The sequence below is a fragment of the Boleophthalmus pectinirostris genome, unplaced genomic scaffold (assembly GCF_026225935.1).
Source record: "Boleophthalmus pectinirostris isolate CB_2022bp ecotype Guang Dong unplaced genomic scaffold, ASM2622593v1 HiC_scaffold_20, whole genome shotgun sequence".
NCBI classification, from domain to species: Eukaryota; Metazoa; Chordata; class Actinopteri; order Gobiiformes; family Gobiidae; genus Boleophthalmus; species Boleophthalmus pectinirostris.
Genome location: NW_026571153.1, coordinates 16,854,511 through 16,870,067, shown reverse-complemented (window position 1 = coordinate 16,870,067; position 15,557 = coordinate 16,854,511). Strand labels below are relative to the sequence as shown.

At 37.6% G+C, this 15,557-nt stretch overlaps 1 protein-coding gene across 1 annotated transcript in view; it reads right to left on the bottom strand.

Annotated features, from left to right (window-relative positions):
* LOC110159309 (protein phosphatase 3 catalytic subunit alpha) overlaps nt 1-15,557 on the bottom strand; it is a 108,173-nt gene that overhangs the window by 18,520 nt on the left and 74,096 nt on the right. The window contains exon 8 of the mRNA XM_020923856.2: nt 14,282-14,376. Within this exon, the coding sequence (XP_020779515.1) occupies nt 14,282-14,376 (95 nt within the window). The remainder of the gene's footprint in view (nt 1-14,281; nt 14,377-15,557) is intronic.

Genomic DNA, 15,557 nt, shown 5'->3' with positions numbered 1-15,557 from the left:
GTGTTTAGAACATTTCCTCTGAGTATTGATTACGCCCACAGACTCTGTCATTTAGAGGATTGAACACATGAATAACATCAGCCAAACACATGGCTCAGCATTGGGGCCGTTGCACTTTTCATTAGTTACCAACAAAACATCAATTACTCAAAGAGGAGGGAGGCTACGGGCACCGGGCAACTGTTGGGATAGCAATAAACACTGTAATATGAATACAGCCATTAGGAATTTCAACAGGCAATTTGACATACAAGGGGGATATGAGACCAATGGAAAGGGCAGCTCTATATTACGGTCTCAGAATACAAAAAAAACTGTATGCAAAGGGCTCATATTACACTATTTTCTGATCTGTCTATCTAGAGTAGTTTTTTGTTTCATTCACATATGTTGAACACACAAACTGTACATAGGCATTAGGCTAGGTTCTTCTTTCAAACTGGAACACTTCAACTTGTGATGTCATGTGGTAACAAAGGAAGTGCTCCACTGTGTTTTTAGACTTCGTACACCTTCACTAGAATAATTTGGATCATTTCAGTCCTGGAATTGCCAATCTCTACTGAACTAAAGGAAAAAGGACCATGTGTGAATGAACCAAAACACAACTCCAGATATGTTTTGGATGAGGTCACAAAGCTTAAAACTCAATTTTGTGTACCGTATTTTTCGGACAATAAGTCGCACTTCTTTCATGGTTTGGGTGGTCCTGCGACTTATGCTCTGGTGCGACTTATATATTAAAATTTTCACACTGACAGGTGCAAGAGGGCGCTCTAAGCTTGTGTGTCAGTATCTGCTATTCCTATCACTCCTGTAACTTGGCTCTACTGCGCATGTCTCCTGCAGAAAGAGCCTCTGTCCTTCTGCACGTAGTGAAATATGCAGCTGAAAACGATAATTGAGCAGCAGAAAGAAAGTTTGGAGTGAGTGAGAAACTTGTGAGGGACAGACAGTAAACGGGGATGGAGAACACAGCTTCACAGCAAATGCGAGGATGCACCATACAACTTTCCTGAAGTCACTGTATGAATCGACAAAGCCTGGACTTCAGTGACAATCGAAACCATCCTGTCGGGAAGGCTGGAATAATTCTAACTGGAACTGAAGCTGAGTTTGATGACAGCTACACAGAAGAGGAAGCAGCACTCTGTTTACCACCGGAGGTCATGGAGTTGCTCAGAAGTGAAGAATTCAATGGATTTAGTGATTTGGAGTGAGAAATTTCCCCCCAAAAGTGCAACTTATATATGTTTTTTCTTCTTCATTGTGAATTTTTTGGCTGGTGCGACTCACACTCCGAAGAGACTTATAGTAAATACAAGATATGGTAATGTAGGACCTTTAAGGTGTAGTTATAATAAAGTGGTGCTTGCATTTTTATTTGCAACCTGCATGGCTACATACAGAACAGCATATAATAAATGTAATGGAGAAAAATGGGGTATGAAAGATGTGCTATTTAAGAATGATGATTATTATTCTATTAGGTCATTAGAAAAACTATATGATTAAAACAAAAGTGGAAATACTGCTGACATATACCATAGTTGTCATGGCATGTCAACAGATTTAAATGTCCCCATGCAAGTTATAAATGTGCCATCACAAATACTGATTTTCTGTTAAACAAATGATTCAAGCACACATCTTTGTAAAGTTCAGCTCTGTCAGTTTTGATCATGCACAGTTACCATTAATGCTTGTTCCTTTTATGTCTAATTGAAACAAATAGTCCCGAAATACACAATTGCAAGTCATTTATCATCCTCTGTCTTCTCTTGGACGCAAAATGAAAGCTGCCCTTCATCATAAATACATGTTGGCTGCGCTCTATAGTAACAGGAATCCCAAACACTGACCACAACATGCCAGATCTGACCTCCACCATGATAAAGACTACGTGAGTGCAAAGCGAATATATTTAGATGCGGGGAGAGGCTATCCTGAACATGCGGCTAGCCCAAGCAGGGTGGCCCAAATGCGGGGGCAGAAAACGGACACCGATGGCAATAGGCGGGGTCACCACCAGGGGGGACTTTCCTGGGTTGGGAATAGCAAGTCATGAAGGCTGGCATCCCAACAAGCTCTGAACCTCAGAACACGACGCAAATCAGGTCAGAGAACTTCCTGCTGCGTAGGGCTAGACTCAGCATGTGTCCATGTAAATGATGAGATGTGCTTAAGCTAATGCTAATGCTAATGTTAACGTAATGTGTAGAGGTTATGGATCTATTAAAATAACGATAGCGGTGCGCTGAAATATGCTATTTTAAATTCACTAAAGCAAAATACAGTGCCAAAAGATACACCAAGTTTGAACCATAACTGGCCTAATTTACGATCTATCACTTAAAGTAATTATTGGATTTAAAAATAAAATTCTTGGTGGTTTAATGTCATTTAAATTTTTTTTTTATTTTTTTACAAAATATTGCTTTTTTAGTAATACTTTTATTTTTTACAGTTTTATCTTTTTATTTAGTTATTTTTGTTATTGTAAAACCATATACTGTATAAAGAAATAAAGTAAGTGAGTGTGACATCCAGCCAAATGAAGCTCATGAGGATAGCAGTTGTAGATGCAAATTTAGAACCAGCTCCATATTAGGAATAGGAATTTATTTATGAATAAAAAGTGAAATAAAAACACCAGGATCATGTGGAGGGGGTTAATACAAATATTTTAAGACCAAAAGGACGAGGCTCACTGCAGCAGTTCAAAAGAGGGGGCGACTATTTTTTAATGTAAAGTCAAATGTAGTCGATGGAGCTGGAATCGCACCATGAACACTTCCTGTTTGGAACACGGTTATATACATTCTACGTGTAAGACACACAAAAATATTGAAATACTTCTACACAAGGTCCAGGTATAAAGCATGCATTCATCACATCACATCAGAGGCAAAAACAATGTTACTGTTGGTGTAATACATTTTGTTCTTATTCTAGAAAGACGTACTAATATCAATATCACCTCTTCAGAACTGCGCTGTGATCTGTGTGCAGTGGGCGTTTGTGAGTGCGCGTTGGCGTGTACAGAACGGGCCAGTGTGGGCAGCCGTTGCATAAACATCACAGAGTTCATAAACAGGCCCCGGGCACTTGAGAGAACGCAGCTGAGGAGAGGGAGGAGGAGAGAGGGAGAGAGGGAGAGATGGAGACAGGAAGAGGGAGAGCGGCAGAGAAGAGGAGAGGGAGAGAAGAGGAGAGGGAGAAAGAAAAAGAGGCGGAGAAGAGAGCGGGAGGAGTGGAGGAGAAGGTCAGGTCCCCATTGTAAAACCAACTAGGATTCCCTTTAAAGGAACACCCAACCACCACCCAGTGTGTCCTCCACAAAACATGTGGTGGACTGAAGAAGAAGAATACTACTACTGCTACTCCTACTGCTACGCAAAACACATGTGCAGAATGTGAATATACAGTATTTGCATCCTGTTTCCATGGAGATGTTATTGCTTTACTGCCAAAGTTCCACAGTATGACAGCAAACTTATCTAGCTCCATAGAGACAAGGGGTGCGTCAGGTAAAGTTATAGGTCACAGCAAGGGTGCAAGAATGATTTTTCGGGAATTTTCTTAGCAATAAAAACACATTAAATTGATTAAACGCAAAATGATTAAAGACACAGAGAGGGACATTCCAGACATCTCATGGTGATGGACCTAATCTAGAAAAGTTGGTGCACCTTTAACTAGTAACACTTCTAAAACCCCAACTACTACTTTTATCTATACGCCACTTATTACTTTAACTGCTACTGGGATAACTGCTTTGAAAAAAACACCACAACTACAAACAAAACAAAACACTTCCTTAGAGCTCATTGCTATTAACGTCAACTTATTTTTCAAATGAGATTCCTACAACCAATACTGCTACTTAAACAGCTATTATTGTTAGTATCGCTGCTGAAACTAAATATACTGTTTGAATTTGTCAACTTTCGCCAAGTATATGTTTCAAAAATATCTAATAATTGCCTCTCATTGACTAATAAAGACAATAGCAACATTCTGTACCAAATCCCTTGTTTCTCTGTAACTCCACTTTGAATGTCCACCACTAGGGGTCTCTGGCGCTCTGACGCTGGCAGCGCAGGGCTAGCTGAGGCCACCACATCCTGCTGGCATGGTAACACAGATCTGAGGAGGCCGACGCCCATCTCATGCATTATTCATGAGGGAGTGCCTAGAGATGGTTTCCTCTCTATATCTCCCTCTCCCTCCTTTTTTTCCCCTCCGTCCCTCTCTCCCTCTCCCCCCTTTCTCTCTCTCACTCTGTCTGTGTATGATTAGGGGGAGATTCCCAGTGTCCTGTGTTAAGAGCTGAGTGCATATCTGTCCTCAAGGTCTCATGCATCAGGTTCCAGTGGGTTAGTATTCCACACCACACACTTGTGCAGGCCCCGCTACATTTAGTCCCCTGCTTCTGTTTCATACGGGACATGGATTGAATATAGAAGGCAGAGTACAGTGCAGATCTGGGATTTAAATCTATTTCTTTAAGACTGCACCAATGAAAAGAGCAATTATATTTATATATACAAAACAAGTGTCCGAAAAATAACTGTTGTTGAAATGAAAAAAAGAAATTAGCATTTATTCTTAATTAGAATGCAGTGATACAATTGTCTGGTAGAATATAAACATTTGAAGGCTTTTTAATGGCAGATGGCGTGGTTATATAAGAAAGATGCATCTAGATGTCATCAAAACATTAGATTCTACTGAGGGCTCTGAAGTTGATTTCCTCTTGTTTATTGCCTATTTAATTAGGAAGGGATTTTCTTGACCTTTAGAAAGAAATTACCATCTAAGCCATTTCAAATTTGTCTTTTTGTTGTGTTGCATAAGATTAAACATGTAGGTTACATCACTGTTGTTTTTTGTTTTGTTTTGTTAAAAAGTGCACTGTGTACCTTTTTCATTGGAGGGTCTGTCACATGCTTGTATCCATGGAGACGCTATTGCTTGACTCAAATGTTCCACAGCATGGCATTTAACTTGAACGTCTTGCATTTATTCAATTACAGGTATTTTTTTGCTCAAAATAAACTTGTAAACATCTATTTTTTCCACAGATCTGACCTGTAATATGGTCTGTTTTGGTCTCCATGAAGATCAAAAGGTTGAATGCCATACTGTGAAACATTCCAGACAAAGCAATAACATCTCCATGAAGAAAAGCATTTGACAGAACCTCCACTAGAAAAGTTACACAATAAATTAGCGTAAAATTCCTGTTTGTCTCTTTAATGAAAGTTTTGCCTGCCTCTTGTTTACAGGGAACCCCAGTGCTGGCCTATATGAGAGCAGATGGGTGGGCATCTGCAGTCCTGGGACACTTCTCTCCTTGGCACCGCACACTTGATGAGAGGAGGCGGGAGAGGATGGGGTGGGGGGTGGGGGGGAGTTAGAGCAGGCATCTTCATCTCTGTTCGGCTTTATCCCAGTGACAAGGCCGGCAGCCAATCAGACCACTCCCCTCTGCCCCTGCTCTTCAAATGGACACTCCACAACCAATCAGGGAGAAGCACAGGGTGGAGTCGTGTCATGTTGTAATCATTGCGACATTATGACTAAAGATGTACTAGGAGTGATATTGTAAAATGCTTTGTCTTTGGGAAGGATTTGCTCAAAAATACAAACCATGATCCTTTGCTTGGTTACAGCATAAGCAAAATTAGATTCTCATTTAAAGGTTGACTCTTGTAGGTTTTAAGTCATGTTATAATGTTGTTACCTCCTCAAAAACATACCCAGAGTAGTGTTTTGTTTCATTCACACATGTTTTAGTAATCCTGTATTATTAGTCTGTACATCTTCAAAGCTTCAAAGCTCTGTTCCACCTTGTGATGTCATGTAGTGGTAGTTTTCAAGTTAACAGCTACATTTTATCTTTTGTTTCGCAGAGATTGGCAATTCCAGGGCAGAAAAACTGATCCAAATGATTTTAGTGAATGTGTATGGAGTTTAAAAACACAGTGGAGCTCTTCCTGTATTACATTATTATTATATGACATGACATCACAAGGTAGAACAGAGTGTTTTCAGTTTTAGAGAAGATATCAGCTCAGCTTTAATATGCAGAATTTGTGTGTGAAAGAAACAAAACACAACTCCAGATATGTTTTTAATGAGGAAACATTATAAAATAGATTAGAAAATAACATAATGTAGGCTCTTTAAAGCTATAATTTGTAGCTTTTCCATCTGCTTGTCTAGAGATATTATGGCTTTGCTTGGAATGCACCACAGTTTGGCATTAACCTTACTTTTCTCTATGGAGACAAGAAGGTGAGTTACAGAACAGATCCATGGACAGATGACCCTTCCAATTGTTTATGAATGTACATTTTTCAAAGTATGTTTTAGCAATAAAAACACACACAGACACAAAAAATGGTGAGGCATATAGAGTTTTGAGGAGTCATAATGTTATGCTTGAAGTGCAGTTATTACAAAGCACATAAGCTGTATCAGGTTACATAAGAGTGTCAATCTACTATGTCTGAATTAAGTTAGACAAAAAGACTGCAACATCTGCAGCATTTGTGCCAGTCAGCCTTTATGCTAACCCTCCGTGAAAAGTATTAGGATGCAGTGGTTGGCTTTCGTGGACCAGTCAATAATGATGCAGTAGAAAACATTCCACTAATACAAAACCACAAGCAATCTCCAAAGACCTCAGCTATCAACTCTCCTCTCTCTATTCTCTCTCTTCTCTTCATCCTTCTCTCAATCCACTCCACACTTCAGAAAACACAGCAGCACAATCTTCAATAGTACAAAATAATTAATATGTTTTTCTTAAAGATAAAAGTTTTTGGGATTCTTTTGCTAGCAGCATTGGTCATTTGTTGGATAATTTACTTATAACTCTTGTTTTGGCTTAATTTTTTGCTAGAAGTGTCTACTAATAATTGATGTAGTCAGAAAATGATTGACTGTGTCAAGCAACCCCATAAAGAAAAACATCATTAAAATTTCACAAAATCTGCATTGCATGAATAATTTGTGAATTTGTACATTACAATCAAATGAAAGACAAATTCTAGTATTTCAGTGGCCTCTTATCTAGGTAATTACTATAACTAAATATTTCACAAAGATTGGATGTGCCATTTTATAGTGTGATTTTCATAAATAGGAACTCTTAGTCATCATCACAGATATTTTACTCCTCAAAATAAGCTTGAAAAACATCTTTTCTCACTGTGAGCACAATTGCATCTCCACAGATTTGACCCGTAACTGGCCTGATGACATCAATTTCTTGTCTCCATGTAGATAAATAGTTGGATCCAAATAATGTCATACTTTGGAATCACATAATGCAACTTAAAACTCAAATTTGTACATTACAATCAAATGAAAGACAAATTCCCACATTTTTAAACATTATTTCAGTGGCTATACTGTAACACGAAGATTGCAAGTGATTTTCATTTCCTCATATTTTCAAGAGATAACCTTAGTCATCATCTCTGCAAAAAACTTAAAAATTTTGTTAAACCACATTTGTTACATGAGAAAAATCTATAAAACTTCAACATTTTATTAACTGCTAAATCACTGCTGTTATATTACATTTATTCATTTTACTGCCTCTTTTCTGCATTCTCTATTTTCCTTTTCCATCTCAAACAACAGATATTTAGGGCCAAGCCTGACAGCACATCACCTAGACAAGGCTGTAATTGATAGCTACAAGTTTGCCTGATGTCTAGTCCAAATAACTTCCAAGTATAGACGCTTTTCTTGCATGTTTTTTATGTTTAATCTGGCCAACTCCCTGAACTGGATTGATGGATTTAGCTGATGCCCCCGCCCTCCCCCTTTTGAAGATTTATGTGACCAGTGGATCGGCTATCAATCACTGGGCATGCTCAGTACGCGCCGGGCCCAGGCAAAAAGGGCAATTCATTACACAGACTTCAAACCCCACCCACATGAGTTATTAGCATGGCATCAATTGGACTAGTTAGCGGCCTGCATTTGTTTTAGTTGATCAAGGAAACAAAAATCAAGTAATGAGCATAGTAAATTAGGTTTTCAAATAAAGGCTATGGAGCAAGGGAGAGTACAAAGAATTATGCTATAAATGCTAAATAGAAAACAAAAGTAAACTAGAGGCACACAAAATGCATGGTGGGGCTGTAAGATTAATCACAGTCAAATTGAAATTGCTATTTGAATGGCTAAAGTACCAAAATTTCTTCCATAAACGACTAAATATTTTGATTCTGTAAAAAAAAAAAGTACTTCAGATCTGTACATAGATGCTCTGAATTGTGATTCTTGTATTAGTCTGTCTGTTCATATTTCTGTCTTTTTGTCAGTTCTCCCAAACATGATTAAAATCTGAAATTTGAACATTCCATTATTATAACATAAATTACAAATCTAATCACAATCAATTCAAAAAATTTTGCTTGGGATAGGCGATAAACCAAAAAATTTAGATCAACATTTCATTACCTACTTCTGAAAATTCCTACTTCACTGTGATTGGTTGAAGCCGCCTGTCACTCAACTCAGAGCATAAAGACTAAACAATACGGACGTAACAATAACCAAAATATTGTGATACTGTATCGTCAAAGTTCTCACAATAATATCGTGGACCATCACAATATATTGAATTACAAGTCTCTTTGCTTAAATTAAGAGTTATGGTGCAGCAATAGCTAAAAAAGACTAGAGAACTACATAGACCATGATCCTTTGCTCTATTTCAGTATAGCTTACAAGAAGAAATAACAGTTCTAAGCACTTTTAAGTCTTAGTTCTTTAGATTAAGTCTTGTCAAGGCACTTTAAGAGGAAAAAGTAGCGTATTTACAGTTTTAGCTGTTTAGCCTCTACAAAATATCGAAATAAATATCGTACTGTGAAATGTATATCGTGAAAATATTGTACCGAGAGATTTGGATACTGTTACATCCCTAATCGTGAGCCTCCCCAGCATAACATGAGCTTTCTCATGATATCACAATAAATATCGTACCGTAACGATATCATATCGTGAGACTTTGATATCGTTACACCTCTACTAAACAATAAAAGTCGCAGGGAAAGAATATCTATGTTTTAGAGCTATAATAAAAGGAGATTGCAATTTCACCAAAACAGCACTATAATCACAGGGATCAGATTACAATGTGATTTTTATTACCATATTTCATAATCTGAGCTAGGGGCAAATAAAAAAAAAAAAAAAAAAAAAAAAAGATGGAAATTGCTAAAATGAGGGACTAATCTAAACTCGAAGCAAGAGCATTTGTTCTATCCCGCAATAGAAATCTGGTATCAAACTTGACAGTCATCGTTCTCTTAGTTAAGGGGTAGCATTTATTCATTTTCTTAAGTCAAATGCAACCAAAAAAATCTAATAACTTTCATAACATGAAGAACAGAAACCTGGCGTCGATTAAAGCACTCTGGTAAACAGCATTTTCACACCTCGACTCGCTCAAACATTTGGGTTGGATTTTCAAATGTCATAATCAGAAGTTGCTAAATCGCTGAAATGAAAAGTGACAATGAGACGACACGTAGCTGGAGGGGTGCCTCTCAGCTGTAGGTGAGTGTGATTCTCAAGTCAAATCCTGTCACTTGAGAAACAGATTTGGAGGAAAATGTGTTTTTGAAGCAGACAGTGACTGATGGGCTGAGAGAACATGCTCTGCTCCAGGTAAAAGATAAAGCACAGTATTTTAATGGTGTTTGAATGCTCATAACTTTATTATTAAAATGAGTCTAAAGGTGCACTTTGGAAATTTTCTGGTGGGGGATCCGCCATCTACGTGTTTCCATGGAGATGTTATTGCTTGGCCTAGGATGTTGCATAATATGGAATGAAACATATCTTTTGTGTGAGGGCATAATACGTGCATTTTCTGATGATTTCCTGATCAAACACTTCCTCAAACTCTCTTAACTTCTTCTCTTCTCCACGACTGTTGCTTTTCCCCCACATCTCCACACTCTGCAGAGAGCGTGCCGTAGAGATAAGCAAAGCGCTGCGTTTAGGTGGCGTTTTATAAATCCCGTGGTTGGTTGTAAACAAGTTTTATAAATGAGACCCCTGATCTATTGAGAGACCAGTCCCCTCACAGTAAGAATGCATGTTGTTTCAAGGTATTTAAATGTACTGTGACTGAATAAAGGCATGACAGAAAAGATTAATGACATACGTGGAATATTTCAGTTAAAGCAGTAACATGTCAGTGGAGACAGACAGTTGGTAGACACCCAGATACATATTGCACTTGTCACAAAATAGTAAAAAGCATACGACAAACTTCAAGATTTAACCATTTCATTTCAATTGTGAACAGTATATGAATAGTCCAGTTTTTGTTTTTAACATCTTCATTGTATTATTCATTAGTCTCACTTTTATCTATTTTTTTGCTTTCAAATCAGGAGCAACTATTTATACATATGTTGCTGAACTTTTTGTAAATAGTATCTGAACAAGACAACTTACATGATAAAATTATTGCTTTTACTGATCTTTAATTAAACCTACACTGTATACTGTTTTCCTTTCCAATTTTATTAAAATGTTAATCACAATCAAAACTTTAATACATCAGAGACTTGAAATGTACCATATTTTCCGGGCTATTAGGCGTGCTCTTAAGCCTCCAACCCCATCAAAAAACCTCAGAAAACCACAATCCAGAGCGCCCTATACACGAATCCACTCGGGTATCCCAGCACGACTTCAGTAAACTACAAAGTCGCACCACCTGCAGAACACGCAAACACACACACAGGAGACAGCGACCGCACAGCGAAACAAACCCGCAGTCACACTCATCACTCCAAACCAACCAGGAACAGAACAGAGGAACGAACTGAAAAAGCGAGTGCAATGTGCCACTTCTAGACACAACTGAACAACTGAGTTACTACGAACACACCAAACAATCCAGCTGTCCCAAACAGTCCCCTCCGAACACGCCACATCTGAACAAAGCTCAAAGTCACCGTGAACGCACCAAACAAAGTCCCACTGACCCATCCAACTGTTGTGTTTTGTTTAAAGTCCACTGGGGTTTATTTGTGAAAAAGGTTCAAAAATAGACCATTTAATGACGCGCCTTATAATCCAGAGCGCCTAATAGTGCGGAAAATACGGTAAATCTTAAAATCAGACAAGAAAAACTGCAGTCTAACTCCACTGATGCCCTGTCCCTCTGTATAGTCCAAGCAGCAGTTGCACCGTACACTATAGTATTTCATCACAAGACATTTGTGAACAGCTCGGCCCAGTTCCATCCCTCACCCCTCCGTCTCAGGTGCATTTCCCAAGTTCTGCCCCCCTCCACAAACTGTCCCGCCACTGATCTACGCTATGCTGGCATGGAAACTGCTGACTCACAGGCATAAAGACAACAGCATAGTGAGCGCAATGGGCGAACAGGAAGTAAAGGGATGCTGCATATATTTTAGATGCTTAAATGGCAAATATTATGCTATTTTCTGATCTCTGTTATAATGTTTCCTCATCACAAACATGCTTGGAGTTTTGTTTTGTTTCATTCACACGTTTAACACACAAATCCTGCATATTTAGGCTGAGCTCTACTCTCAAACAGAAAAAAACTCCACCTTGTGTTGTCATGCGGTAGTAGAGTAAGTGCTCCATTGTGTTTTAAACTCCATACAGAATCCTTCGCTAGGCTCATTTGGATAATTTCATCCCTGGAATTGTGTGTTAAACGTGTGAATGAAACAAAACACAACTCCAGGTATGTTTTTGAGGATGTAACAACATTTTAACATCGCTTCAAGCTCATAAGAATCCATTTTGCGTAATACAGGACCTTTAAACGCTCTCTCCCTTCACATCAGAAGCTCAGACTCACTAAACACCTTCAAAAACAGCTCAAAACTCACCTTTGCCATGTAGTCTACAACTCCCACAAATGATCGCTTCCTCACTACATGTTTTGTCTGTCCTTGTTTTGCGTTTCACTATTATGATGAATCTGAGTTACAGTGAAAAGCGCTATACAAAACGGATGTATTATTATTAAATAGTAGTCTAAATAGTCATTTTGTGCATTTCCTTCAGTTTCATTACTCATACACAGTCGATTTCATGACAAAAATCACTAATAGTATAATCAAATAACCTAATTATTAGATCTGATTATTGCAGTGTGTTTACATGGCCCATCTGATCCTTAAAAATACATCTGGGTTTTTAGAGTAATTGTATTTGGAAGATAAAGATTCATTTGAAAATAACTCTTTCAACCTACCTCTCCTTTATTTTCCTTTTTAATACCTGTCACAACTGTTTACATGACATTTCAATAATCTGATAAGTCCGATAATGATAAGATTTGCAGGTAATCAGAGTCACTCATGCTGCAAATACTGGTTTCAAAATATTAATGTTGTAAACAAGAAGGAATTTGAAACACTTGAAAATCAGAATCTCTCATGTCTGAATAATCTTTTCAGATTTTTGTGCATGTGCATAGATATAATTTTATATTTTTAAATGTTGTCTGCCTTATGCTACTATACTACTATATTACTCTGTTTTCTGATCTATGTTATAATGTTTCCTTATCAAAAATATACTCGGGAGTTTTGTTTTGTTTCATTCACACATGTTTAACACACAAATCCTGCATATTTAGGGTGGCTTCTTCTGTCAAACGGAAAAAAAAGAAAACTCTGTTTCGCCTTGTGATGTCGTGGTAATACAGGAAGTGCTCCACTGTGTTTTTAAACTCCAAACACATTCAATCATTTGGATAATTTCAGCTCTGGAATTGCCAATCTCTACTGAATAAAAGGTAAATGGTAGCTATTAACTTGACAACTACCCTTTCATGACATCACAAGGTGGAGCAGAGCATTTTGAGCTTTGGAGATGTAGACAGACTAATAATAAAGGGTGACTCAAACGTGATAATGTTTCATGTGTTAATGAAGCAACTCCAGGTATGTTTTTGATGAGGTAACAACATTCTAACACGGCGTAAAGCTCACAAGAGTCAACTTGGTGTAATGTAGGACCTTTAACACAAGTAAAGTCTGGTACTTGGTGCTGTTGAAAGATTGCCTCTTTTACTTCAGCCTAAGTAATAGTATTTAGAAGTGGCACTGAATATTTCAAGCAGCAACTCATTGAACCTATTTTCAACTACTTTAGTGCTACTTAAGGTTTTTAGCTGCCTCACTCTCTCCGTGTGGTCAGAGAGTGTCTAGTCTCTGTGGCCAACTCCACTGATGCGCGAAGGATTTATTCTCAACTATAATCCACTAAAAAAATCAATGTTTATCTCTGAAGAATTACTTTCTTCAGCACATGTACTGACCAGCTGTAACAGACACATATAACACAAGACAAGTCTCCAAAGTAGAGATAGACCGATATATTGGGACAATATTTGGACTTTTTAGCTTATCAGTTGTTAAACTTAAATCTCCAGCACAGGTTGATATTTTGTTTTGTTGTTTTGCCTAACAAATACACACAAAGCTGTATTTTAAGATTTTAGTACAAATATATATCTGTACAAATTGAGAATACACAGCTTTCTCAAAGGTTTGTGGTAAAAAGGGCTGTGGATGAGTTAGTAATACATTTAAATAGCACAATTTGAGGAAAATGATCAAAATCTGCCCTACTTATCGGCCCAAAAATATCTGCAGACCTTATCGGCCATTGATTTCTCTGGATTCTAAACATTTGTAACCTCATCGGCAATGAAAAAAAACATATCCGTGGATATCTACTCCTATGCTCCCTTTACTTTGGCTGAACCAAGAGCTAATGCAGTGAAGGTCACTTTTATACACAGATCCATTTCTCACTGGAATAAACTGCCTCTGGAAATTATGTTTATACACAATCATTTTAAAAAACATCTCAAGATATCAATGTTTACCAAGCACTGTGATTAACTTATGTGTGTTTTCTGTCTATTTCTCTTATGACAGAAGTTGCTGTTACGTAGTGATTGTTAATGTGATTTACTACATGCTTTTATTATGGGAGTCTAATGGGGATCCTTAAAGGTGCACTGTGCAAGTTTTCTGGTGGAGGGTCCGCCCACCTACTTTTCAGTGGACGATGTACATACTATTAAGGTAAAAAGATGTTACTGCTTTGCCTGGATTGTTCCATGGTATGACATGGCGGACCCTCCTCTAGAAATACTACAGAGTGCACCTTTAAACGTAGAAAGAAATATGACCTTTCCAAAGCAGAGACAGTGGGGACGTGTATGTATTCTTACCTTTGTTGTTGTAGACATCTAAGTAGTTGGGTGCGGAGAATATGGTGATAAGCGAAGGAAAGCCAGTGGTCTGACTCTTTCTGTACATGCGATATCTGTTCAAACAAAAACATACAGACATGTTAGAAATAAGATATCAACAGGTCATATTATGATATTTATTTTTTGGTTATAATGCTGTTTTCTTTCTAAAACATACCTGGAGTTGTGTTTTGTTTCATTTAGCACATTTTGAGTCAACTCAAAATGCTCTGTTCCACCTTGTGATGTCATGTAGTGGTAGTTTCCAAAATAACAGCAACTTTTTACCTTTTATTTAGTAGAGATTGGCAAGCCCAGGGCATTTCAAGTGAAGGTTTACGGAGTATAGTTATGCTTTATTTCAATCTCTTGCTAGATTTTATTATTAACATTTATATTTTTTCTCTTTGTTATTATTATGTATTGTGATATGTGAGCTACTGTGTCCAAATGTAAGTCTAAGTCCTTAATTACCACATGATTTACTACGTGAACAGTGTGTCCTGTTTGAGAGAAGATCTCAGTGTAAATATGCAGGAATTGTGTGTTAAACATGTGTGAATAAAAACTAAAAAAAACTCCAAGTCTGTTTTTCTGATGAAGAACATTCTAATCAGATCAGAAAATAACGTAATATGTAGGGCTGAGTATCATCAAGAAGTTGCTGATACGATACATATCTCGATACAGAGCGCTTTCGGCTCGACATGATATATTTCAAAACGATTCAATACAGTTCATTAAAAAATAATGGCTAAATCATGCCTGTGATACTAAAAAAGTCTTTGTTAAACCATATCTTGTGCAAAGTTAATATGAAATACACCCATTTTAATCCTCAAAACAGTGAAAATGTCAAATGTGTCGCATATACGAGTGTCCTTCCTCTTAACAAACAACAAAACTGTAGCTGTAACAATATAATTTAGTAAAATATACCAAAAAATACTCTTAGCGATATATCGATACAGCAACCTACAATATTGATACTGTATCACATCATCACATTAAACGATAAGATATATGAATATTTTTGCACACCCCTAGTAATATGGGTCCTTTAACTATTAACAGTTGATACTGTGAGAACCAAAACATTTGTCAGCTTACTATAGCTACACTTGAAACATAAACAGCTAATGTTAATTTAGAAGAAGTGAAACCCCCCTGATGCTAGCCCCTTAGCAGAGTGACCGGCAACTCCCTGGTTACAACACAATACCTGGAGCTGGCATGCCCCCACTAAACCCACCGG